General features: G+C 33.6%; 2 protein-coding genes across 14 annotated transcripts in view; both read right to left on the bottom strand.

Moving 5' to 3' along the window:
- Positions 1–18879, bottom strand: part of LOC144200960 (potassium voltage-gated channel subfamily KQT member 2-like) — a 30501-nt gene extending 11622 nt beyond the window's left edge. For 11 of the 12 annotated variants that reach the window (XR_013327242.1, XR_013327244.1, XR_013327245.1 and 8 more), the window contains exons 1-10: positions 18179–18879; positions 9732–9822; positions 9515–9641; positions 8380–8555; positions 6569–6694; positions 6351–6461; positions 4220–4315; positions 3613–3707; positions 2914–2973; positions 1601–1630 (exon numbers count right to left, since the gene is read on the bottom strand). Coding sequence is in view for 9 of the 12 variants with exons in the window: in XM_077723365.1 (XP_077579491.1) it covers positions 1601–1630; positions 2914–2973; positions 3613–3707; positions 4220–4315; positions 6351–6461; positions 6569–6694; positions 8380–8555; positions 9515–9641; positions 9732–9822; positions 18179–18489 (1223 nt within the window). In the remaining 3 variants the exon portion in view is untranslated. The remainder of the gene's footprint in view (positions 1–1600; positions 1631–2913; positions 2974–3612; positions 3708–4219; positions 4316–6350; positions 6462–6568; positions 6695–8379; positions 8556–9514; positions 9642–9731; positions 9823–18178) is intronic. The other variant, XM_077723419.1, reaches the window with a different exon arrangement.
- A 2639-nt stretch (positions 18880–21518) lies between these two features.
- Positions 21519–27208, bottom strand: part of prex1 (phosphatidylinositol-3,4,5-trisphosphate-dependent Rac exchange factor 1) — a 124226-nt gene continuing 118536 nt past the window's right edge. Inside the window, exons 36-41 of one of the 2 annotated variants that reach the window (XM_077712366.1) lie at positions 27135–27201; positions 26973–27017; positions 24943–25118; positions 24761–24863; positions 23066–23133; positions 21519–22988 (exon numbers count right to left, since the gene is read on the bottom strand). In XM_077712366.1, coding sequence (XP_077568492.1) covers positions 22946–22988; positions 23066–23133; positions 24761–24863; positions 24943–25118; positions 26973–27017; positions 27135–27201 — 502 coding nt within the window. In that variant the 3' untranslated portion in view covers positions 21519–22945. The remainder of the gene's footprint in view (positions 22989–23065; positions 23134–24760; positions 24864–24942; positions 25119–26972; positions 27018–27134; positions 27202–27208) is intronic. The other variant, XM_077712367.1, reaches the window with a different exon arrangement.

The following is a 27208-nucleotide window of genomic DNA, read 5'->3' as shown; positions in this document are numbered from 1 at the left end:
AGAATGTTAATTTTTTTGTAAAAATATTCATGAAGGACTTAACTGGCCAATTTGTAGCTCATTGGACAATATTTGGTAGACTCCATTTGAAATTTAATTGTAGTATTAATGTTGGCTACAGATATTTTGGGATGGAAAAAAAATTAAGAAAAAATATAGAAATAATTCTCCCAAAAATTGGGATTTTATTTTAAATTTTAATAAATCAATGGAAGTTTTAGAATAATGGCAATAATTCAAAATCTAAGAGAAAAACTGCATTAATTGTAGTATTAATGTTGCCTACAGATATTTTGGGATGGAAAAAAAAATAAAAAATATATATAGAAATAATTTTAACAAAATTGGGGATTTTCTTTTATATTGTAATAAATGAATTGAAATTTTAAAACAATGGAAATAATTCAAAATCTAAGAAAAAAACTGCATTAAAATGCAGTAATTAATTGGAAAAAAATGTATAGACAGAAAAAGTCTCATGTATTTTTACTTTGGCAGTTTAGCTATACTATTAGCATCTATTTTCAAAAAAACATGTTAATTTTAAAAAATATATATATTTATAAATGGCATTAAAGTGGACAATTTGTAGATCATTGGACAATATTTGGCAGACCCCATTTGACATTTAATTGTAGTATTAATGTTGCCTGCAGATATTTTGGGATGGAAATTAAAAAAAAAAAAAAATAGAAATAATTCTCCCAAAAATTGGGATTTTATTTTAAATTTTAATAAATCAATGGAAGTTTTAGAATAATGGCAATAATTCAAAATCTAAGAAAAAAACTGCATTAAAACGCAGTAATTCAATGGAAAAAAATGTAAAAAGACTGAAAAAGACATTAAATTGTAGTATTAATGTTGCCTACAGATATTTTGGGATGGAAAAAAAAAAAAAAAAAAAAATAGAAATAATTTTAACAAAATTAGGGATTTTCTTTTAAATTGTAATAAATTAATTGAAATTTTAAAACAATGGAAATAATTCAAAATCAAAGAAAAAAACTGCATTAAAACGCAGTTATTAATTGGAAAAAAATGTATAAAGACAGAAAAAGTCTCATGTATTTTTACTCTGGCAGTTTAGCTACTATTATCATTTTTTAAATTTTATTTTATAAACATCTGATTTCTTAACCCTAATCGCTTTTAGCGACTCCCACTTAAAACAATTCGGACAAAAATCCACTGCCATCAATCAGTACTTTCACGATTAAAGATTTTTTGGCAGTCAATGCTAATGCTAATGCTAACTTTTGAATCGACCACTGTCCTTGAATTTCCTAGCCATTCATTTCTTAATTTTCAGCCAAGTGCCAATAAAGTGTTTATGCTACCAAGTCAATAAGCACATGACAATACAGTGAGTGGTAAGAAAAAATAAAAATAAAAAATAAACAAAGCTTAGAAAAGTGAATAAAAATCACTTTCCTGTGCTAAATGCTTCACTGTCAAAAATCAATGAATTGATGAAATGTCAGTGAATGCTCAACCATATGCAAATGGACGATGGTTATTTTTAAAGGAGGCATTCAAAACCAGAGTTGAAGAGAAGCCAATTGGACGAAGAGATAAATGAACCAATCACATTACAGACCTGGGAGATGTTTCCGTTTGGGACTCCTTCCTGTAAGCAGAATGAAACGTAAAAAAAATTGAAAAAGGGATCAAATAGAGACGACACTTTTTAAAAATTGACGATTAACCAATAGAACTAAATAGAGAGAAACAATAGCTGATTTCATTATCAAAGAATGGCATGAATTGAAGCATAGTGTCGGCAAGTGTCTTGATGTGTCCAAGATCAAAGATCACTTAATGAGCAACCGTGACACATTGTTTGTCCACATTTAAGTGATAAGGCGCACTCTATTATAAGGCGCATTGTCTATTTTGGAGAAAATGTAAGACTTAAGTGCGCTTTATAGTCATGAAAATACGGTAATTACTATTGACGTCCAGGTATGAAGCACTCACTCACTACTTTACAGTCACCTCTAGAGCCAGCCATTGTTGATGTTTTGGATTTTTTTTGTATAAGATCTTGCAGTGGGGGAGGAGCTATATGATGGAAGATTTTGTAAACTAAGATGGCATCTGCATATTTAGTAACAGTATTGTTTCAGTTCAGGCCTTTGTGGTTTTTTAACATCCGACAGTGGTGATTTTTCGTTTTCTGTTTTTTCCATATATAAGGCGCACTTGATTTTAAGGCGCACCGTCTATTTTGGAGAAAATTTAAGACTTTTAAGTGCGCCTTATAGTCGTGAAAATACGGTAGTCTTCCTTCGATTATTGCGACTTCACTTATGACAAATTTATTTCTCAGCGATTTTTATTGCTATTAATCATTTATTTTTTAATTTTACAAAGTTCTTAAAATTGTGAAAATCCACCCTGAATCATGTAAGCAGAAGCCACTCCCCGATATTCCGCTGGCTACTATGACACCCGGCACTGAAGAAAAAAATTATTATAATAAGGGCTGACCTTACTTAGCGATTCTTTGATAATCGCGGCCATGTTTGGTCTACAAACCTTTGGGCCCGGGGGCCACATTGAATTTTGAAAGACGGGCCGGGTCAGCACAAGATATGATACATATAAAAAAGTGCATCCGTTAACAGTACATATGAATCATAAACAGAAAAAAAGGAATCAAGTATTAACATACATACTCATCACTCATCATTATAGTAAAAAGTGTAAAGTACCAAGCCAAGTAAAAAGGAATGTATTAAGAAATATTAAAATGTCATTTTAAAAAAAAGATGGAGGGGCTGGAAAACACGAAAAACAAATAAGAGTGGACAGAGCTACTGCCACTGGCTTCCACATGACGACGCCATCTTGGGGTAAAAAAAAACATTTGGACAACGTCAGCGGGCCGGATTTAAAAGCCTAACGTACCTGAAAGACCTTCCTTTTAGATTCCTCAGCAGGTCCAATTGATTCAGAGGCGGAATTAATCTGGAAAAAAAGACCTCAAAGCGTTAAGCTCCGCCTTCCAAACATGTTCACTTCCCAGCTCGTAGTAAAAGGTTGATTTTTGCCTGCAGGCAGCAGTTCCATTCAACCTGACAGCTGACTTTTAAGCCGCTCGTTACCTTTTCACCTCCATTTAAAACTTGGATGAAATAATCAGAAGAGAAAAGCTGCTTCTTAATAAAATAGAATTTGAAATGAAATAGAATTTTACAATTTCTCTCATATAAGCCGCACCCTTGAAAACCTTGGATTTTACAATTTCTCTCGTATAAGCTGCACCCTTAAAATCATTGAATTTTACAATCTCCCTCATATAAGCCTCACCCTTAAAATCATTGAATTTTAAAATTTCTCTCGTATAAGCCACACCCTTACAATCATTGAAATTTACAATTTCTCTCGTATAAGCCACACCCTTAAAATCATTGAATTTTACAATTTCTCTCGTATAATCCGCACCCTTTAAATCATTGAATTTTACAATTTCTCATGTATAAGCCGTATAAGTTTCAGGCATGACAAGTCGAATTTATGCACATATAAGCCGTACCCTTGATTCAGTCATCATTTTTTTAGCGACAAATATGGCTTATATGCGAGAAAATACGGTCCAAGACTTACCTGTACATGGGTGTTGCTACTGTCTGCTCATAAAAATCCCAAGTGGATATCAGATCTGTACGGGAAAGGTTGGTTGCATAAAACCTCCAAGCACCCTGGAAGAAGAAGATGTGCGACAAAGTTAAAGGCGAGAATCCTCTAAACCAGGGGTGTCAAACTTTTGGTCTGCGGGCCGAATCCAGCTTAATTTGAGATCAAGTGGGCCGGACCAGTAAACTCATTGCAAAATGACATAGAACTAACAATAAACCAACTTTTTTCCTTTGTATTAGTCACTAATACTAATAATTAGTGCAAAAAATTAGTAAATCATCAAAATGTTTATTAACAGAATTTTCCTTTTACATTATGAACAATATATTATGAACAAGAGAATAACATAAGAACATGAATGTCAATTCATGTTGTCTGCATGTACTAAAACACTGCGCCCCTAGCGGATAATATAAGAACTACAAATTTTAAAGAAAATTCTTTTTTTTTAATACAATGCAGCTTTCTTCCCCGGGCCGTACCAAACCACCAGACGGGCCGGATCCGGCCCGCGGGCCGTATGTTTGACACCACTGATCTAAAACATTTTTAGATAATCTGATGAAATGTTCACCTGGATGAGGCTTGCTGCAGGATTTCGTCGCTTTTCAAAATGTTTCTGTCTGTGTTGTTCTTGGACTTTGAGGGCAAAACCAGATCCAAGAATGCCCTGCACACAATTACAGATGTCATAGTATTTTGTCATGTACTGGTAGTTCAAAAATGTACGTTTAATTATTGTGTTTTAAATGAAGAAAAATGTTAGAGTTTACATTGCCTGAAACATTTGCCTTAGTTTGATTAGACTATAATTGCTTTTTCATTTTTATTTTTAGGATGAAGGGTATAGAAAATCAATCGATATATGATCTATTTGCAGTACTATACTCTAGCCAAAGTGTATATTTTGTAAATTGAGGGGTACAACCTCGGTAGTCACGTTTTTGTGCTTTTCGTAGCAAATAAACCATTAAAAACTCTCCCTTTCACTTCTGTGCAATAATAGTAAGCAAAATATCTTCTGTTTTTATCGTAATGTATGTATTTGAATTTTTAAAATGCCTATTTGATATATGCATGGACATTTGACTTGACTTTATTGCAAGGGTGTCGGACTCTGGTTTCTTCACGGGACGCTTTAACGTCAACTTGATTTCACGTGAGCCGGACCATTTTAGATACAATATTTAGATTTTTTTTTTTATATAAATGGATTAAAAGAACTGGATTAAAAGCCCTGAATATTCCGTTTTTTATAGATCTAAAACAATGTTTATTTTAGCTTTTTTTAAATATATTTTTAGATTTTACAAAATGATTTTTGAACTAAAAACACAGAAAAAAATTGATTAAAAATTCCAATTATTGATTTAAAAGGGGAAAAAAAATCCGGAAATTTAATATACATCTATACTCTATATTTATTTGAGCTTTTTATTAAATATATTTTTAGATTTTACAAAATATTTTTTTTAACTAAAAACACAGAAAAATGATAAAAAAAATTCCAATTATTTCTTTAAAAGTGGGAAAATCAGGAAATTTAATATACATCTATACTCTGTTTATTTGAGCATTTTATTAAATATATTTTTAGATTTTACAAAATAATTTTTGAACTAAAAACACAGAGAAAAATTATTAAAAAAATACAATTATTTCTTTAAAAGTGGGAAAATCAGGACATTTAATATACATCTATACTCTGTTTATTTGAGCATTTTATTAAATATATTTTTAGATTTTACAAAATAATTTTTGAACTAAAAACACAGAAAAAAATTATTAAAAAAATACAATTATTTCTTTAAAAGTGGGAAAATCAGGAAATGTAATATACATCTATACTCTGTTTATTTGAGCTTTTTATTAAATATATTTTTAGATTTTACAAAATAATTTTTGAACTAAAAACACAGAAAAAAATTATTAAAAAAATACAATTATTTCTTTAAAAGTGGGAAAATCAGGAAATGTAATATACATCTATACTCTGTTTATTTGAGCTTTTTATTAAATATATTTTTAGATTTTACAAAATATTTTTTAACTAAAAACACAGAAAAAAATTATTAAAAAAATACAATTATTTCTTTAAAAGTGGGAAAATCAGGAAATGTAATATACATCTATACTCTGTTTATTTGATCTTTTTATTAAATATATTTTTAGATTTTACAAAATATTTTTTTAACTAAAAACACAGAAAAATGATTAAAAAATTCCAATTATTTCTTTAAAAGTGGGAAAATCAGGAAATTTAATATACATCTATACTCTGTTTATTTGAGCTTTTTATTAAATATATTTTTAGATTTTACAAAATAATTTTTGAACTAAAAACAGAAAAAAATTATTAAAAAAATACAATTATTTCTTTAAAAGTGGGAAATTAGGAAATTTAATATACATCTATATTCTGTTTATTTGAGCTTTTTATTAAATATATTTTTAGATTTTACAAAATAATTTTTGAACTAAAAACACAGAAAAGAATTATTAAAAAATACAATTATTTCTTCAAAAGTGGGAAAATCAGGAGATTTAATATGCATATATACTCTTCAATTTAATTTGATCCTAAAACAGAAAGTCACTCATGATTTACTTTCCCGGTTCGCACAAAATGATCCGGCGGGCCAGATTTAGCCCCCGGGCCGCCACTTTGACACTTTGACTTTTATTGTATTTAGCATGCTACTTACCGCAGGAAGTGCAAAGAAAGCCACGCCAATCATACTGAAGGTAGCAGCCAATAAGCGTCCATTCCACGTCTTGGGAACTTTATCACCATAGCCAATGGTAGTAAGAGTTATCTGAGGAAAGAGTTAAAAAAAATAAAGAACTTCCAAAAACAAGATGCTACATTGGACAGACATTGCGACGACTGAGAAATATAAATATATATATATGCAAGTCCTACCAGTCCCCACCAGAGGGCGTCGGCATAGGTCTCAAACTCTTTGTTGGACTCCTTCTCCACTGAGTAAACAAGGAATGACGCGAGGATAAGACACAGGAATCCAATGTACCACGCCGTGATGAGCTCCTACACACAAAAGCCACATACAGGTAGGATTAGTACATCTGTAATGGGATGGATATAAAGTATACAGGTGTCAAAGTGGCGGCCCGGGGGCCAAATCTGGCCCGCCGCATCATTTTGTGTGGCCCGGGAAAGTAAATGATGAGTACTGACTTTCTGTTTTAGGATCAAATTAAAATGTAGAGTATAGATGTTTATTACATTTCCTGATTTTCACCGTTTTAAATCAATAATTGTCATTTTTAATAAATTTTTCTGTTTTTAGTTCAGAAATCATTTTGTAAAATCTAGAAATATATTTAAAAAAGCTAAAATAAAGAGTTTTAGATCTATAAAAACAATCAAATGATTAAAACGACTTCGGAAAACTTGTATACCACATGTGTCAAAGTGGCGGTTCGGGGGCCAAATCTGTCCCGCCGCATCATTTTGTGTGGCCCGGGAAAGTGAATCATAAGTCCAGACTTTCTGTTTTAAGATCAAATTAAAATGAAGAGTAAAGATGTATATTAAATTTGACCCTTTTTTCACCCTTTTAAATCAATAATTGTAATTTTTTAAGCATTTTTTTCTGTGTTTTTAGTTCAAAAATCATTTTGTAAAATCTGAAAATATATTTAAAAAAGGCTAAAATAAATGTTGTTTTAGATCTATAAAAACACGTTAAAATGATTAAAACGACTTCGGCAAACTTGTATACCACATGTCAAAGTGGTGGTCCGGGGGCCAAATCTGGCCCGCCGCATCATTTTGTGGGGCCCGGGAAAGTAAATCATGAGTTCTGACTTTCTGTTTTAGGATCAAATTAAAATAAAGAGTATAGATATATATTAAATTTCCCGATTTTCTCCCTTTTAAATCAATAATTGTCATTTTTAATCCATTTTTCAGTGTTTTTAGTTCAGAAATAATTTTGACGTTGAAACGTTAAAATGATTAAAACGACTTCGGCAAACTTGTATTATACATTGTCAAAGTGGCAGTTCAGGGGCCAAATCTGGCCCGCCGCATCATTTTGTGTGGTCTGGGAAAGTGAATCATGAGTCCAGAATTTCTGTTTTAAGATCAAATTAAAATGAGTATAGATGTACATTTCCTGATTTTCCCCCTTATAAATCAATAATTGTCATTTTTTAGTCATTTTTTCTGTTTTTAGTTCGAAAATAATTTTGTAAAATCTAAAAATATATATAAAAAAAGCTCAAATAAACATTGATTTAGATCTATAAAAAACTCAATATTCAGGGCTTTTAATCCAGTGCTTTTAATCCATTTATTAAAAATAAATCTAAATATTATATTCAAAATGGTCCGGCCCACTTAAAATCAAGTTGTCGTTAAAGCGGGCCGCGAACCAACATTGGACATGAAGGTACGGATTAAAGGGACAAAATTAGTTTAATGCATTTGAACGTTTACACACTAGTCTTTCCTTGCCACCACAAACTGTCTTTTGTGGTTTTGACTGCGTTCTAGAGCCCACTAATAGTTCACTTTTAAGCCCCATTAGCAACCAAGGCCCCATTATGTGGAGCAATTGTGATAATATTGCCAACAGAAATCCATCAACCTTTTTCCACATTCGTAGCTAGGGCCAATTTAGAGTGATCAACTAGCTAGCCTAGCATGCATCCAACACATTAAGCTCATATCTCAAGGTACCACTGTAACAGCAGTTCTTTCCCTACCTTGCTGTGAGCATAGACGACAGATCCGAGCAGCTTCCAAGTTCCGGCGCGCCGATCCATCCTCAGCATTCGAAGAATCTGGAGGAACCTCAGACTCCTGATGGCCGACGTGGCAAAAACATTGCCTTGAGATCCCGCCGCCAGCACGGACACGGAGGCCACTAGCACCATTATATCTGTCCAAACCAACAACACCATGTCAAGACTCTCATCCAAAAAAACATTTACCGTATTTTCACGACTATAATGCGCACTTAAAAGTCTTAAATTCTCTCCGAAATAGACAGTGCGCCTTATAATCCAGTGTGCCTTATATATGGAAAAAAACAGAAAACCAAAAACGAAAAACCACCACTGTCGGATATTAAAAATACACAAACCCCTGAACTGAAACAATACTGTTAAATATGCAGATGCCATCTTAGTTTACAACATCTTCCATCATATAGCTCCTCCCCCACTGCAAGATTTTATACCAAAAAATCCAAAACATCAACAATGGCTGGCTCCAAAGGTGACTGTAAAGTAGTGTGCTTCATACCTGGAAGTCAATAGCAATTACCATATTTTCACCACTATAAGGCGCAGTTAAAAGTCTTACATTTTCTCCAAAATAGACAGGGCGCCTTATAATCCAGTGCGCCTTATATATGGAAAAAATGTGCCATTACTTGAGGGTGCGCCTTATAATGTGGTGCGCCTTACATTTGGAAAATACGGTATTTAGCTTCTACAGTCAAGTTTGAAATAGAATAAGGCTGTAAAACAACAAAATCTGTACTGACACTGATAAATCCCAAAAATATATTGAATACACAATAGGACTTCAACCAATAGTGGCCTCCACGCAGAATAAAAACAAAAAATCCTAAAAAAAAAAAAAAAACTTCCTGTATTTTCACGACTATTAGGCGCACTTAAGTCATAGATTTTTCTCCGAAATAGACAGGGCGCCTTATAATCCAGTGTGCCTTATATATGGAAAAAAATGAAATGTGCCATTCATTGAGGGTGCGCCTTATATATTGGAAAAATGTCCTTCACTGAGGGTGCGCCTTATATGCGGTGCGCCTTATAGTCGTGAAAATACGGTACTACACATCAGACGCCATCTTTGGCGAGAAACGCTACTCACCGATGACGCAAAAAGGTTTCCTGGCAAACTTGAGCCTCCCTCTCCATCCTCTATATCGACAGCAGCATCCGGCAGCCCAAATCCTGACCATGTACTCCACCCCAAACACTACGATGGTCACAATTTCCTGGAGGAACAGAAACAGCCGTGAATACATTATGGGTGGCAACAACGCCAAGTTCAAGTTTTGGCATAAAATACTAGATTAAATACATACCAGGATGTACAAGGCACTCTCAGAGCTGTTTTTGAACTCTTTAATGGTGGCAAAGACGGAGAGAATAAGACAGGAAAAGACCAGGAGGAAGCTGAAGTGAGAAGAAAAACCAGAGAAGACTGTGAGTAAGTGATAGTTACAGAAAGTAGAAAAAGTTTTAGCTTGAAAAAGTATGGAAGACAGTCAAAAATTTAACTGGACCAGTAAACTCATTGCAAAATGACATAGAACTAACAATAAGCCCACTTTTTTCAAAACTGTATTAGTCACTAATACTAATAATTAGTGCAAAGAATGAGTAAATTATCAAAATGTTAATTAATAGAATTTTCCTTTTACATTATGAACAATATATTATGAACAAGAGAATAACATAAGAACATAAATAAATGTCAATTGATGTGTTCTGCTCGTACTAAAACACTGCGCCCCTAGCGGATAATACAAGAACTACATATTTTACCGAAGATTCTTTTTTTTTTTTTTTTACACAATGCAGCTTTCTTTCCCGGGCCGTATCAAACCACCAGATGGGCCAGATCCGGCCCGCGGGCCGTATGTTGGACACCCCTGATCTAGTATGTGTCATCGTTTACCTTCAACCTACACAAGAGACTAAAGATGGAAATTAGCCCTTGGCTACTATGTTCATTAACGTGAATATAAATATGTTCATTAATATGTGCTGTCCCTTATTTAATAAATCAAACTCATTTCTTACTGTTCCCCCCCCATTTTTGAACAATCGAGAGTAGGAATTAGTCAGTACAGAAGGAATAAATAAATGAAAACCGTTTTCAACGCCACCTGTTCTTTCAGTCACGTGGCCAATCTATACATTATGGATTTGGAGTCGCTAATGTAATTAGAAAACCATTTCTGCAGCCTTCCTTCCTTTTCCAAAATGACTTCCAGCTAGCATTTCATTGGCCGTGTGATAACCGGATTAGAAGAGCAAGAAAAAGGGCAGGAAGCCTCCTAGGGGACCTCCTTTAGAAAGAAAGGACTTCCTGGAAAGAATCCAATGATCAACTAAGAGGAAACGCCTAGTGAAATTCTAAACTGCAACTACCTAGTAGTACCTGACATGAAAAATGATGGCGCAGACCAACTATATATACTACATATAAATTACAGCCAAGAATAATGACTGTATACGCCAACAAATCTCTGAAATTGTCCATAAAATCTACTAGGTTCTATTTTCTGTATTCTACATAAAGGTTAGGAATCATAAATTGAATGCTTTTGTCATTATACAACTATAATGTAATTTAAATCTATCACCATGAAGTGCACAAACAACAACAAACAAATAAATAATCAATAAATATGTAATAAATAAGTAGGCAAGTGCACAAATACCAACAAACAAATAAATCATTAATTAATAAATAAGTCATCAACATAAATAAGTCATCAACATAAATAAGTCATCAACATAAATAAGTTGTCAACATATTAAATAAGTAGTCAACAAAATAGCTAAGTAGTAGTTAAGATAATAAGTAGTCAACGTAATAAATAAGTAGTCAACGTAATAAATAAGTAGTCAACGTAATAAATAAGTAGTCAACATGATAGCTAAGTGGTAGTTACCATCATAAGTAGCAGTCAAAATTAATAAGTAGTCAACATAATAGCTAAGTAGTAGTTACCATCATGAGTAGCAGTCAAAATTAATAAGTAGTCAACATGATAAATAAGTAGTCAACATGATAAATAAGTAGTCAACATGATAAATAAGTGGTAGTTAAAATAAGTTACAGTCAACATAAATATGTCGTCAACATAAGTTGTCGTCAACATAAATAAGAAGTCCACATAATAGATAAGTAGAAGTCCACATAATAGATAAGTATTATTCTACATAATAGATAAGTATTAGTCCACATAATAGATAAGTATTAGTCCACATAATAGATAAGTAGTAGTCCACATAATAGATAAGTAGTAGTCAACATAATAGATAAGTAGTAGTCAACATAATAGATAAGTAGTAGTCAACATAATAGATAAGTAGTAGTCAACATAATAGATAAATAGTAGTCAACATAGACAAGTAGTAGTCAAAATAATAGATAAGTAAACATAGATAACTAGTCAACATAATAGATAAAGAGTAGCCAACATAATAGATAAGTAAACATAGATAAGTAGTCAACATAATAGATAAGTAGTAGTCAACATAATAGATAAGTAAACATAGATAAGTAGTCAACATAGATAAGTAGTCAACATAATAGATAAGTAAACATAGATAAGTAGTCAACATAGATAAGTAGTCAACATAAATAAGTAGTCAACATAGATCAGTAGTCAACATAGATCAGTAGTCAACATAGATCAGTAGTCAACATAGATCAGTAGTCAACATAGATAAGTAGTCAACATAGATAAGTAGTCAACATAGATAAGTAGTCAACATAGATAAGTAGTCAACATAGATAAGTAGTCAACATAGATAAGTAGTCAACATAGATAAGTAGTCAACATAGATAAGTAGTCAACATAGATAAGTCGTAGTCAACATTGAATAAGTGGTCACATAAATAAGTAGATACAAAGTGTCTAAAGTGGATAGCAGTATGGTTCTCAGCGGGCCGATTGGGAGTCATAAGAATTGCAATATCCATTGCCGAATGATAGGTGGTCTACAATAGGTTACAGTGGGTTAGCTTGCCTTCCCATATAGGGAACATTGAAATCTTTCAGTTGTGCCTTCGAGTACGTCCTTGTTTTGCCAGTTAATGGGTTCATGTCATGATTAATTAACAACCATTGTCATCCTGGCAGAATGAAAATTGAATCTGTCAATTACAATGTTACATTCAGTCCTGCCAAACACAAACGCATGTTTTGTTCTTTGCAATGAAGCAGTTTCTTCCATTTTGGTGTCCGATTCTTGCAAAGGTTGTAGGGTAAAACATCTAGCTATTTGTCAGAGTACAAGCTGTACTACGTTACACGCTCACGAAAAAGAGAGTGTACTATGTCGGCCAGTTAATCTTTATCGATTGCTTGGTGTTGACTCATCGCATCAGCACTACTACAGAAACATAAAAAGAAGAAAATGTACTTTTGTTATGACGTTAAAGTGTCATCAAGTGAGGGAATGCGGACAAGTCCACGAGATGGAGCACATTTCTAAGTGCAGTCGTTTGTTTTAGTCGGGTTGCAGTGAGGTCATCCGGCATCATCAACGTGTCTACTTTTCCAGATTCTCATGCATCATTAATGGCCGCTGTCGTCAAAGCCTGCTAGCTAACTCCAAGAGAGCTCTTAGAATGGATCATGGGAGAATTTGGGTTTTACAAGACGTGATATGCTGTTTTTTCCTTTTCTTATGTACTCCAATTATTTTGAGTTCATATTGTTATGCTCAATGTACAGTATTTTCGGAAATACATGTATTAGTGGTATGGAAGATGAAAGAGAAGTCTAAGTCCAAATTGAGTAATCTTAATATTTGTTTCATATTTAAGGTCTACCTAATGATAAGAGGCAGTAGTAGTAGTGGTAGGAGTAATATTAATAGTAGTGGTAGGAGTGGTGGTGGTGATGGTGGTGGTGGTAGTAGTAGTACTGATAGTAGTGGTGGTGGTGGTGGTAGTAGTCCTGACAGTAGTGGTAGTGGTTGTGGTGGTAGTAGTACTTATAGTAGTGGTGGTGGTAGTAGTACTGATAGTAGTGGTGGTGGTGGTGGTAGTAGTACTGATAGTAGTGGTGGTGGTGGTGGTAGTAGTACTGATAGTAGTGGTGGTGGTGGTGGTAGTAGTACTGATAGTGGTGGTGGTGGTGGTGGTAGTAGTACTGATAGTAGTGGTAGTAGTAGGGGATTGTGTCAAACATCCACTAGATGGAACTGTAGTATTAGTAGTGGTAGTAGTAGTAGGAGATTGTGTTATACATCCACTAGATGGAACTGTAGTAGTAGTGGTGGCAGTAGTAGTAGTAGTGGTAGTAGTAGTAGTAGTAGTAGTAGTAGTAGTAGTAGTACTGGTAGTAGTAGTAGTAGTACTGGTAGTAGTAGTAGTAGTACTGGTAGTAGTAGTAGTAGTAGTAGTAGTACTGGTAGTAGTAGTAGTAGTAGTAGTAGTAGTGGTAGTAGTAGTAGTAGTAGTAGTAGTAGTGGTAGTGGTAGTAGTTGTAGTAGTAGTAGTAGTGGTAGTAGTTGTAGTAGTAGTAGTAGTAGTAGTAGTAGGGGATTGTGTTATACATCACTAGTTGGAACAGTACTAATAGTAGTGGTAGTAGTAGTAGTAGGGGATTGTGTTATACATTCACTAGTTGGAACAGTACTAGTAGAAGTGGTAGTAGTAGTAAGGGATTGTGTTATACTTTCATGAGTTGGAACAGTACTAGTAGTAGTGGTAGTAGTAGTAAGGGATTGTGTTATACTTTCATGAGTTGGAACAGTTCTAGTAGTAGTGGTAGTAGTAGGCGATTGTGTAGATGGAACTGTAGTAGTAGTAGTAAGGGATTGTGTTATAGATCCACTAGATAGAACTGTAGTAGTAGTAGTTAGCAATTGTGTCATCCATTAACGAGCTGGAGCTGTGCTAAAGGGAATTTTATACAATTGTTAAGCAATATTGATCCACAGATCAGTACGGAAAACACAGTAATTGCATTCCCCTATCAGGCCATCCACTACACAGAGTCTGCAAATATCAAGAAATAGGGAAATCCACTCCTTTACTATTTTAGTGATGAGAAAAAAAATGGCGGAAAACAACAATTATGTTTATTTACGGTTTGCTTGCCTCTCCAGCTAGATTGCGCCAGACCAAGTATAACCATAGCTTTCTAGGAGTTGGAATTTCCAGGGTAAATTTAATTCCCTCCCCATAAAATCTGTCTACGTGTCTGTAAACTTCTTCCCCTAATAAATTCTGGCAGTCTAAACACATGCTTAAGGAGAGAAATAAACTTAGTGTTGTAATTAGAGTGATTTCATTTGCTCACGTCTTAGCGAAGTTTCATTCATTTGCTTTGGCTTAACGTATTAAAAGTTTGATTTACTTGTGCTATTCGTTCATTACCATTTGAATAATGACCCATTTTTTTTGGAAGATGTGTCGATACTAAATGAAAGTAAAAAAGCAACGTGACTTTGGATCAATCAAAGGAGAAAAGTGTGCATTTCTTGCTGAGCTGCAAATGAAGCACTCAGCATTACTTGGCCTCCCCAGACATTTTGGTGGAAGCTAAATTTAGACTGCGACAAACCTGAGCAGAGGAAATCGGGGAAGTGAGGTCGGTCGCTGGGTTGGTTTGTCGTCCCTAAACTTGTCAACCAATGAAATAAATTAATTGCTACTCAGATTTTATCGTCCTGTAGCAAATTGCTAACATATCGTTGAATATGGCCAGCACAATAAGACTGAGTTAGCCTATATCGTGTTGCACTTCTTAGTCTTAACACAAGAGGGAGCTAGTTACTTGAATAACGGCTTTTGATTCGTTTATGGGTCGAACCTTGAGATTTTGGAAATACTACCGTATTTTCACGACTATAATGCCCACCCTCAACGAATGACATTTTTTCCATATATAAGGCGCACTGTATTATAAAGCGCAGTGTCTGTTTTGGAGAAAATTTAAGACCTTTAAGTGCACCTTATAGTGGTGAAAACATGGTAATTGCTATTGACTTCCAAGTATGAAGCACTCACTACTTTACAGTCACCTCTAAAGCCAGCCATTGTTGATGTTTTGGATTTTTTGGTATAAAATCTTGCAGTGGGGGAGGAGCTATATGATTGGAAGATGTTGTAAACTAAGATGGCATCTCCATATTTAACAGTATTGTTTCAGTTCAGGTGTTTGTGTTGTTTTAATATCCGACAGTGGTGGTTTTTCGCTTTTGGTTTTGTTTTTTCCGTATATAAGGCGCACTGGATTATAAGGCGCACTGTCTATTTTGGAGAAAATTGAAGACTTTTAAGTGCGCCTTATAGTCGTGAATTACGCAAATCTATTTTGGACATTTTTTTTTACTTAAATAAATTTATATCAAAAAAAGAACAAATCCACAAAGTTTGGGTGCAATATCGTAAGCCACGTGTCAAAGTGGCGGCTTGGGGGCCAAATATGGCCCGCTGCATCATTTTTTTGTGGCCCGGGAAAGTAAATGATGAGTGCCGACTTTCTGTTTCTGAAATAATTCATAATATATATCATAAATATGTCACATATATTTCCATATTTCAAAAAAGTGCGACGAAAAAAATCTTAAAATTATACCAGCAGCAAATATGACCTAAAATATTTGGAAAAAATTAGTTTAGTTTTCAACTACATTTCAAAAAGCTCCCCTCTGATTGGATTGCTCATTTTTCCAACAAAATTAGAGAAAACATTGTTTTATTTTGACCTTTGACGATATCTACGTAGCCTTACATTTTTGCATCATGTTTTGAATTATTCACTCGCTATTCACCAAGGAAAGAAGGCGGATAAAAATATTGACCCGGGTCCCATTTAACAACTAAAAATAGTTTTTTTGGTAAACCAGACCCGAACACCAAGCTCATATTTCTCGGTATTACAGAATGTGTCACTTTGTCTCAAGTTTAAATGAATTCAGAAGGGTATTTGGCGTAAAAACCTTGTCAAACAAATATGAGCAATCTTCCAAAATGAAGATTCTTCATATTTGCAGTGGGTATAAATCTAACTAGCTCAGAATCTCTGTGGATAAAAATATTCGGAGGTGACATTGCAGTGGAAACAGGGAGCTATGGAGATTAGCCAAGTGAAACTGAATATTAAATGAGAGGAGTGGCTAAGGACGAAGAGGAAGTAGTTACAGTGAAAAGCTTGAAGTACTGTATTTTCTTACATATAAGCCGCATCTGCGTATAAGCCAGGGGTGTCAAACTTTTGGTCTGCGGGCCAAATACAGCTTAATTTGAGATCAAGCGGGCCGGACCAGTAAACTCATTGCAAAATTACATAGAACTAACAATGAGCCCACTTTTTTCAAAACTGTATTAGTCACTAATACTAATAATTAGTGCAAAGAATGAGTAAATTATCAAAATGTTTATTAACAGAATTTTCCTTTTACATTATGAACAATATATTATGAACAAGAGAGTAACATAAGAACATAAATAAATGCCAATTCATGTTGTCTGCACGTACTAAAAACACACCGCGCCCCTAGCGGATAATACAAGAACTACACATTTTAAAGAAAATTCATTTTTTTTATACAATGCAGCTTTCTTCCCCCGGCCGTACCAAACCAGCAGACGGGCCGGATCCGGCCCGCAGGCCGTATGTTTGACCCCTGGTATAAGCCTTAACCTTAAAAAATTGCCTTAAAAGGGTTGAATTTGACAATTTCTGTCGTATAAGCCGCCCCCTGATTCAAAATTTTCAACTCCATATTCATGGTTCTAATAGGAAGTACAAATGTGTTATTTTTAAGAGAAAATTTACTGTGCATTCTTGGCTAGTTGGCAGTCCAAATGGACTGAAAAATTTAAACTGCATGACAAATTAAGAGCAAGTGTGTTTTCATGTGGAAACTCGAGACATGGGCAGACAGACACACACATTGTTGAAAAATGGCTGTTCAATAAATAATAGTCCTCAGATTGTCTTGTTTGTGTTGGGTATTGGATTTTTAGTCAATGTTTTTTTTAAGTAGTAATTGATTGAGTCATCCCTTCCCAGTCTGAACCGATTTGATGTCGATAATTGGAAATTAAGATATTTTAGGGCGAGGGTGTCAGACTCGGGCCGCTTTAACATCAACTCAATTTCATGTGGGCTGGACCATTTTAGATATATTTAATTTTTTTTCATAAATGTATTAAATGAACTGGATTAAAATCCCCGAATATTCCGTTTTTTATAGATCTAAAACAATGTTTATTTTAGTTTTTTTTAAATATATTTTTAGATTTTACAAAATGATTTTTGAACTAAAAACAGGAAAAAAAGATTAAAAAATTACAATTATTGATTTAAAGGGCGCAAAATCAGGAAATATAATATAAATCTATACTCCATTTTATTTTTACCCTAAAACAGAAAGTCTATATTCATGATTGACTTTTCTGGGCCACACAAAATGATCCAACGGGCCAGATTTGGCCCCCGGACCACCACTTTGGCACAGGTGATTTAAATGTATGCATGAAAGTACTTTTGACATAAAATCTAAAGTTCACCTTATCATTAAAATAAGTAATGAGGAAATTAAAGAGAAAATTACAAATTGACAAACAAACAAAAAATATTACCCATAACATAAATGTCGCATCACAATGACGATTAAAAAAAACGACGATATACCTCACGTGCGTTGAAGCCAATTACCGCAGCTGCATCATCCTGGCCTAATAAACTTTTAAAATCTTAAAGCACCACCCTTTCAAAGTAAAATAACCACACACACAAAAAAATAAGAAGTATTACTATATACTCACACATAAGCATGGTAGATGAACGCCCATCCTCTCGGTCTTTCCAGCGCATTGTAGAGAAAATTCTGCAGTTTTCGGTAACTGGCCTTCTTTTTGGAAGCTCTGGTTCTTCCCCCGGCGGAGATGCTACTACCTCTTGGCCGGCATAAGATGCCACCGGCCCGCTTGGGGCTGTTCTCAGCCCCGGCGATAAGCAGCGCCCCGTCCCGATTAGACTCCGGAGCTCCGGGCTCTAGACCCACGAAGCCGACTTTGTGCTTCCTCTCGCCGGCCAGGGTCGGGTAGACCCCGCCGTTGAGGGATTTTTGCACCATTCCTAAGGCGAGGAAGGGTCCGTGTCTTCGGAATTCATCACCCGGGCTCGTGTGGGATGTCGGGTCGGTGGGGGAATGGGAAATGGAGAGTGAACAGGGGTGAGGTAGCGAATGGGTGAAGGGTGTGTGTGCGTTGCGGCCAATGCGGTGGATGTGGAGGAACCAACCGGAGGTTCGACGCTGAGGTGCAGCTTGACTTTACTTTCACCTCATCCTTCTCCTACTTCCGGGTGGCCCGGTACTTGGAAAAAAAATGGCTGGCGAAGAGTTGTTTTTTTTCCTTTTTTTATTGCTAGCTCATCAATTAGCTTCTGCTTAAGTGATCAATGTTACCTTTTAGGGGAATGAATGTGTCTCATGGTTGGAGAGGAATTTGAAAGAACGCTTAACGGGGCGAAATTAAGGTCGAGTTCCGGTGCCAAAGTAAGAAAAAGTGAAGGGATTGAAGCACTTGGAGGAGGTTATAATAATAATAATTATTATTCTAAAAAAACGTTTAATTGTGATTTTTTTTCTGTACTGTATTTTATTATAAGGGTTTTTTGATAAACAATAAAAATAGCCAAAAAATACGAAAAAAAATAAAGAATGCAAAAAAAAAAAAAAACGGGTGATAAAACTATATTTCTGGAAAAAAAATGAAAAGTCCAAGAAATAAACAATAAACTAATTGTGACCCATTTAAAAAAAGAACTATTTCGTTGTCATTGGGTGTTTTTATATCAGTTACCTGTTTTTGCTAACTACCACAACACATTCTCTATGTCCTCACCTGGCAGTGAGTGAGTTATGATAATTATATCTTTTTCAATAAATGCCCAATGTAGTGATATTGGTCCTTGAAATGGCTTTTGTTATTTTTTTGGGGGGGGAGGGTGGATAATTAAATTTACAATTAAAAAATATATACACAGAGCAATTTAGTACAATAAGACAAAAAACAGGAATAAAATAAAATCCTATTGTTCAAAAATGTTCTGGGTTATTATCATTCTAGCAAATTAGGATGTTAAGTGATAAGATTTGTCAAAAAATAAGTAAAATACAAGAGTGATAATATTGTAGCAACATTTTTTTCCACAATAGTATCATAAATTGACAACAGCAATAATCACAATAATCTATGTTTCTGAAAAAGAAAAAAATGTCTAAAATTTACCAATCGATTATGCCATCAAACAAGCATATTCATACTTTTCATTTTATTTACTAACGTGTTAAGATTGCATTTACAGTGATCCTTTTTTAAAAACAACGATCCTTTGTACAGTTATTTCCAAGCAAAATAAAATTGCAAATATCATATATACACAATAAGAAACATTAGAATAATGTAAATACAACGTCTCAACGACATGATTTATCTACCAACATGCTGCAATCATTAAAAAAATTTAAACCGATAACGACTAATCCTGCAATTATTGTCCGAAATTTAGTTATAAATTTCAATTGAATAAATAATCTGAGTTGAATAATCCCAAAAAATCAAATGAATGCAGCATATCGAGATTATTGAAATGTTATTTTAAGCCATTAAAACACTGATCGGTAATGTTACACTTGTCATAGACAATGTCTATTAAAAGCAACATTAAATTATGGACATAATAATAAAAAATGCTAACATTTGCGCTGGTTATTATTACAGTTTTTTTTGCAAAGAAATATGAGAATCCCTTTGTTTTTTTTTGCCTAAAAAAGTACAGTACTTCCGCGTTAACACTGTCACATGCCCTTTTTTGAGTCTATTTTATTACCTACAGTCTTATGACCATCTAAAAAAAACCACAAAAAAATGGTATCAGAAGGTAATCCTTCAGGTAGTACAATTCAATGAATATATTAATAATTTACCAATGGTTAAATAACTGCTAATTTATCATAATTTCTGGATTCTGGTCAATTTCTCCTATATTATAATCCCTGAATATGAATGTAAGACCACCTGTCGGGAAATCCTCCATAAATAGGTCACAAGAAGCAAAGCAGTAATGGCAGATGATGATTGGTCCTTAAAATACTGTTCAATATGCCAGCTGGAATGCTAGTAGATTCTTTCAAACCTGGCTATTATAATATATACACAAAAAGGGATTTCAAAAACAACAAAGCTCCTTTCGGACACAATAAATAACGATCCTTCATATAGTGCCGCGATACAGTACTCACACTTAACCTACAGTAATTGCACGGTAACCACCTGCACTGGGTTCGATGCCGACTTTGCACCCCTATGCTTTGAATGTATAATTCTACCAAGCCAGCAATCAAACGTGAATACTCTTCGGCCAGGGTCCGGACGTTGAGCCCTGTGGAACACCAATTGAATTAGGGGTCCCAACATTGAGCATTGTGGGACACCAAATTTAAGTGGGGGTCCGAACATGAACACCAATTTAATTAGGGGTCCAAACACTGAGCCCTGTGGAACACCAATTTACTTAGGGGTCCAAACTTGAGCACCAGTTGAATTAGGGGTCCCAATATTGAGCCCTGTGGGACACCATTTGAAATAGGGGTCCGAACATTGAGCCCTGTGGAACACCAATTTACTTAGGGGTCCGAACATGAACACCAAGTGAATTAGGGGTCCGAACATTGAGCCCTGTGGAACACAAATTTAATTAGGTGTCTGAATATTGAGCCTTGTGGAACAGCAAATTAATTAGGGGTCTGAACATTGAGCCCTGTGGAACACCAATTTACTTAGAGGACCGAACATGAACACCAAGTGAATTAGGGGTCCCAATATTTAGCCCTGTGGGACACCAATTGAATTAGGGGTCCCTATATTGAGCCCTGTGGAACACCAATTTACTTAGGGGTCCGAACATGAACACCAAGTGAATTAGGGGTCCCAATATTGAGCCCTTTGGGACTCCAATTGAATTAAGGGTCCCTATATTAAGTGTTGTGGAACACCAATTTACTTAGGGGTCCGAACATGAACACCAATTGAATTAGGGGTCCGAATATTGAGCCCTGTGGGACACCAATTGAATTAAGGGTCCCTATATCGAGTGTTGTGGAACACCAATTTACTTAGGGGTCCACACATGAGCACCAATTGAATTAGGGGTCTGAATATTGAGCCCTGTGGGACACCAATTTAAATAGGGGTCCAAACATTGAACCCTGTGGAACCCCAATTGAATTAGAGGTCCGAACATGAACACCAAGTGAATTAGGGGTCCGAACATTAACACCAATTGAACTAAGGGTCCGAACATCAACACCAATTTAATTAGGGGTCCCAACTTTGAGCCTTGAGGAAGACCAATTTAAATAGGGGTCCAAACATTGAGCTCTGTGGAACACCAATTGAATTAGGGGTCTGAACAAGAACACCAATTGCATTAGGGGTCCAAACATTGAGCCCTGTGGAACACTAATTTAAATAGTGGTCCGAACATTGAGCTCTGTGGAACACCAATTGAATTAGGGCATAGAACATGAACCCCAATTTAATTAGGAGTCCGAACATGAACACCAATTGAATTAGGGGTCCGAACATTGAGCTCTGTGGAACACCAATTGAATTAGGGGTCCGAACATTGAGCCCTGTGGAAAACCAATTTAATTAGGGGTCCGAACATTGAGCCCTGTGGGACACCATATGAATTAGGGGTCCAGATTTTGAGCCTTGTGGAACACCAATTCAATAGGGGGTCTCAACATGAACACCAATTGAATTAGGGGTCCGAACATTGAGCCTTGTGGAACACCAATTTAAAATGGGGTCCAAACATGGACACCAATTGAATTAGGGGTCCAAACATTAAACCCTGTGGAACACCAATTTAATTAGGGGTCCGAACATTGAACCCTGTGGAACACCAATTTAATTAGGGGTCCAAAAATGAACACCAATTGAATTAGGGGTCCGAACATTGAGCCTTGTGGAACACCAATTTAAATCGGGGTCCAAACATGGACACCAATTGAATTAGGGGTCCAAACATTGAGCCCTGTGGAACACCAATTTACATAAGGGGTCCGAACATTGAGCCTTGTGGAACACCAATTGAATTAAGAGTCCGAACATTGTGCCCTCAATTGAATTAGGGGTCCGAACATTGAGCCCTGTGGAATACCAATTTAAATAGGGGTCTGGGCATTGAGCCTTGTGGAACATCAATTGAATTAGAACGTGGATAGCCTCCTGGATTTGCAGTCTGAGGCAAAATAAAAAATGGACAAGCTTTGATAGCTGCAGCAAGTCGGGTTTGGGGTCGCTAGCAGCCAATAGAAATCTCCAGGATAAGGCTTGGGAATGCATTGAGCTTCAATGGTGAGTCTTCAATCAAGTTTCGATTCATATTTGAATCCCATGAGAACTTAGGGCAAAAAAATCTATCCACGAGTTGTGTCCTCCTGGCAGAAAAATGGCGATGCACGTTTTGGTTCAGCATCGTCCATATTTGCGGCTACTTTCTGAGTTCCTACGCATTCTTTAGAGTTCTCCGTCCGAGGGCGGCAAACATAGCTTGAAGAGTCTGTTTGAAAGGACAAAAATCGTGAGGGAACTCGGTTTGAATAAAATCGTCCATTGAGGAATAGTTTTACGCATTACCTTGGAGCTGAAGGTGGCATCCGGTCCATCACTTTGAGATTTTTAGCTGAGAGCTCCACTCTGGCCCCCTGGTGGCAGGCAGAGAAACATCAGATTTCACAATCGTAATAAAATGCCGTATATATGTTTATTGTAGTAATGTATATTTATGGTGTTGACTACTTATGTATTGATTATTTATTCATGAGTTATTGTTATTATTTATTGCCTATATTTTTGTCCATTTGTTTGTTGTTGTTTTTGTTCAGTTGCCTACTTATTTTTGTTGACTACATAATACGTGGCTACTTTTATATTCATTACTTATTTATTGATTCTCTTTGTTATTTATTTATTTGTGGTTGCTGTTATTTGTGCACCTTGTAGGGAAGCTTTAAATCTCATTATACTTGTATCATGACAATAAAATACAATTAGATTAAATTAGATTAGACTGGATTGGATTAGATTAGATCAGATTATTAATACCGTTTTCGGGAAATTTCATACATTTGTCACAAGAGGGTGAGAATGCAGACACATTTTAGACATAAATAAATGGGTAATAAATTAATTAATAAATAAATATGTAAAGAAATGTGTTACTTAACTATATATATACATACATAGATAGATATATAAATATATACATATACATACATTTATATATAAATATACATATAAACATATGTAAATATACACAAACATATATGAATATATATATATATATATATATATATATATATATATATATATATATATATATATATATATATATATATATATATATATATTTATATATATATATATATATACACAAATATACATACTATAATTATACATGTATGAATATACGTATAGATATACATATATGAATATACGTATAGATATACATATATATATATATATATATATATATATATATATATATATATATATATATATATATATATATATATATATATATATATATATATATATATATATATATATATATATATATATATATATATATATATATATATATACACATAAATGTACATGTACATATATATATATATATATATATATATATATATATATATATATATATATATATATATATATATATATATATATATATATATATATATATATATATATATATATATATATATATATATATATATATATATATATATATATATATATATATATATATGTACTTCTGTAAATATACATATACACATATATGCACATAAATATACATATACACATATATGCACATAAATATACATATACACATATACACATAAATATACATATACATACTTCTGTAAATATACATATGCACATATATACACATATATATATATATATATATATATATCGGTATATATATATATATATCGGTATATATATATATATATATATATATATATATATATATATATATATACATATATATATATATATATATACATATATATATATATATATATATATATATATATATATATATATATATATATATATATATATATATATATATATATATATATATATATATATATATATATATATATATATATATATATATATACACATAAATATACATTTACATATACATATATATAAATATACATTTACATATATATACATATGTATAAATATACATTTACATATATATATACATATATATACATGTAATTTAATATCAATAATATGAATTCATACCTGCTTACGCATGATGTCCATAGTCTGCATGATGCATCGGGGCATGAGTCCGTGGTTCCTGGCGAGGATCATGGCCTGTTCCAGTGTTACGCTTAAGGTACTTCTGCAAAGATGTCAGAGTTGTTGAGTGTAGTGAAGCGTGAGCCTTCCCTCCAATGGTGACAAAGCTGGCAAAGGCTGACCTCTGCATGCCCGTGGCACACATGGTGATGTGGCAGGCTCCCAGTCGGTTGCACAACTCGGACGAGACGCACAGCACGCTGACGCCCGAAGGGTGGCCGTGGGCGCCGGGACGCACGTTCACGTAAGACTGCATCAGTCGGCAAAGGTCTTCCAAAGTGTTGAGCGGTCTAAGTAGCTGAAAGTAGGAGATGCGGTCAACTTCTTTTTAAATATTGGCAAGTCACTATTTCATTGTTAAATAGACCTTCATTTGATAAGAACTAGAAAATTTCTTCTTACCTTATAAAAGCATTGACTAACATACACCATTCTTACCGTTTACCCTATTTTTTCGCACTCTTTTCGGAATTTGTTTTTGTTGCTCTTTGACCATCGACAAATATTGTAGTTTTTTTTAGGTTATCTGAAAAAGTTGTGTTAACAGATTTATACTTACCCTGTTGTTCTCCAATTTAATATTTTTGCTTAAATTTTGTTTTAAATCTTGGTTTTTGTACATATATTTAATTTATTATTATTTTTTTCCGGCCATTTAAAAATATATATTAGATATATATCATATATATATATATAATATATTAAAAAGTTCTACGTACAATCTAATGCATTTTTTAAAATATATTATATATATATAATACATTGAACATATTTTTAAAAATGGCCTCAAAAAAATTGTACTTACACTCTAATGCAATTTTTCAAATATATATAATATACATAATATATTTTAAATAATGGCCTCCAAAAAAATAATAATTCTACTTACACTAATGCAATTTTTTAAAAATATATTATACATGTAATATATATATTTAAAAAAATGGCCTCCAAAAAATGTTTAAAAAAATTCTACTTACACATGCATTTTTAAAATATATTATATATATATAATATACATAATATATTAAAAAATGGCCTCCAAAAAAATCTACTTACACCCTAATGCATTTAAAAAATATATATTATATATCATATATAAAATATATTCAAAAAAAATTCCACTTAAACTGTAATGCAATTTTTTCCACTCTTCATGCTGTATTATTTTACTGGTGCGACTTATAGTCCGCTAAATACAGTAATATATATAATATATTTAAAAAATGGCCTCCAAAAAATGTTTAAAAAAATTCTACTTAAACATGCATTTTTTTCAAATATATTATATATATAATATACATAATATATTAAAAAATGGCCCCCAAAAAATCTACTTACACCCTAATGCATTTAAAAAATATATATTATATATCATATATATAATATATTAAAAAAAAAATTCCACTTAAACTGTAATGCAATTTTTTCCACTCTTCATGCTGTATTATTTTACTGGTGCGACTTATAGTCCGCTAAATACAGTAATATATATAATATTTTAAAAAATGGCCTCCAAAAATGTTTAAAAAAATTCTACTTAAACATGCATTTTTAAAATATATTATATATATAATATACATAATATATTAAAAAATGGCCTCCAAAAAAATCTACTTACACCCTAATGCATTTCAAAAATATATATTATATATCATATATAAAATATATTCAAAAAAAATTCCACTTAAAATGTAATGCAATTTTTTCCACTCTTCATGCTGTATTATTTTACTGGTGCGACTTATAGTCCGCTAAATACAGTAATCATTTGAATCAAAAACTTAATCAAGTTGCCGAGACTCAATTAAAACCAAATAAAGTATAACCTACACATTTATTAGTACAAAATTACTCAGACACACCTCTTAATCAATGAACTAATCAACTATTGGTTCACATTCTCTATCGAAACGCTAAAACCAGATGCTACATGCTACTTTTGCAGTCTTTTAATACAATAATTGAAGAAAATCCTACCTTTTAATGTCAGTGGGAGGTTCTAAAACACTAATTACAGCTAATCTATTGATGATGCTAATGAACAACAAATGCTAAAGTGTTGATGTTAGTTAGAAGTTAATGTAGGGATTTCTTAGCACTACGCTAATGGGATTCCAGTAAAGAGAAACAAGTCAGCATTCCATCTTACTTTTGCAATGCTCGGTCGAAGATCTCTAACTTCAAGGCCCAGTATCTGTGCTTGCATTTATATATTCAGTCATTACATTACATAGAACTGGGCTTAGATGGCGCCAATGAGCATAAAACATTATATTGGAAACATCGTGAATTGTGACAACTGAAAATGTACCTGATCGATCTTCATGGCGGTAGTGTTCGAGTCTGTGGGGAGATTGGACTTCTCCAAATAGAAAGCCCTGTTAC

The sequence above is a fragment of the Stigmatopora nigra genome, chromosome 1, assembly GCF_051989575.1.
Source record: "Stigmatopora nigra isolate UIUO_SnigA chromosome 1, RoL_Snig_1.1, whole genome shotgun sequence".
Taxonomy (NCBI): Eukaryota; Metazoa; Chordata; class Actinopteri; order Syngnathiformes; family Syngnathidae; genus Stigmatopora; species Stigmatopora nigra.
This window is presented reverse-complemented; position numbering and strand designations above follow the sequence as displayed.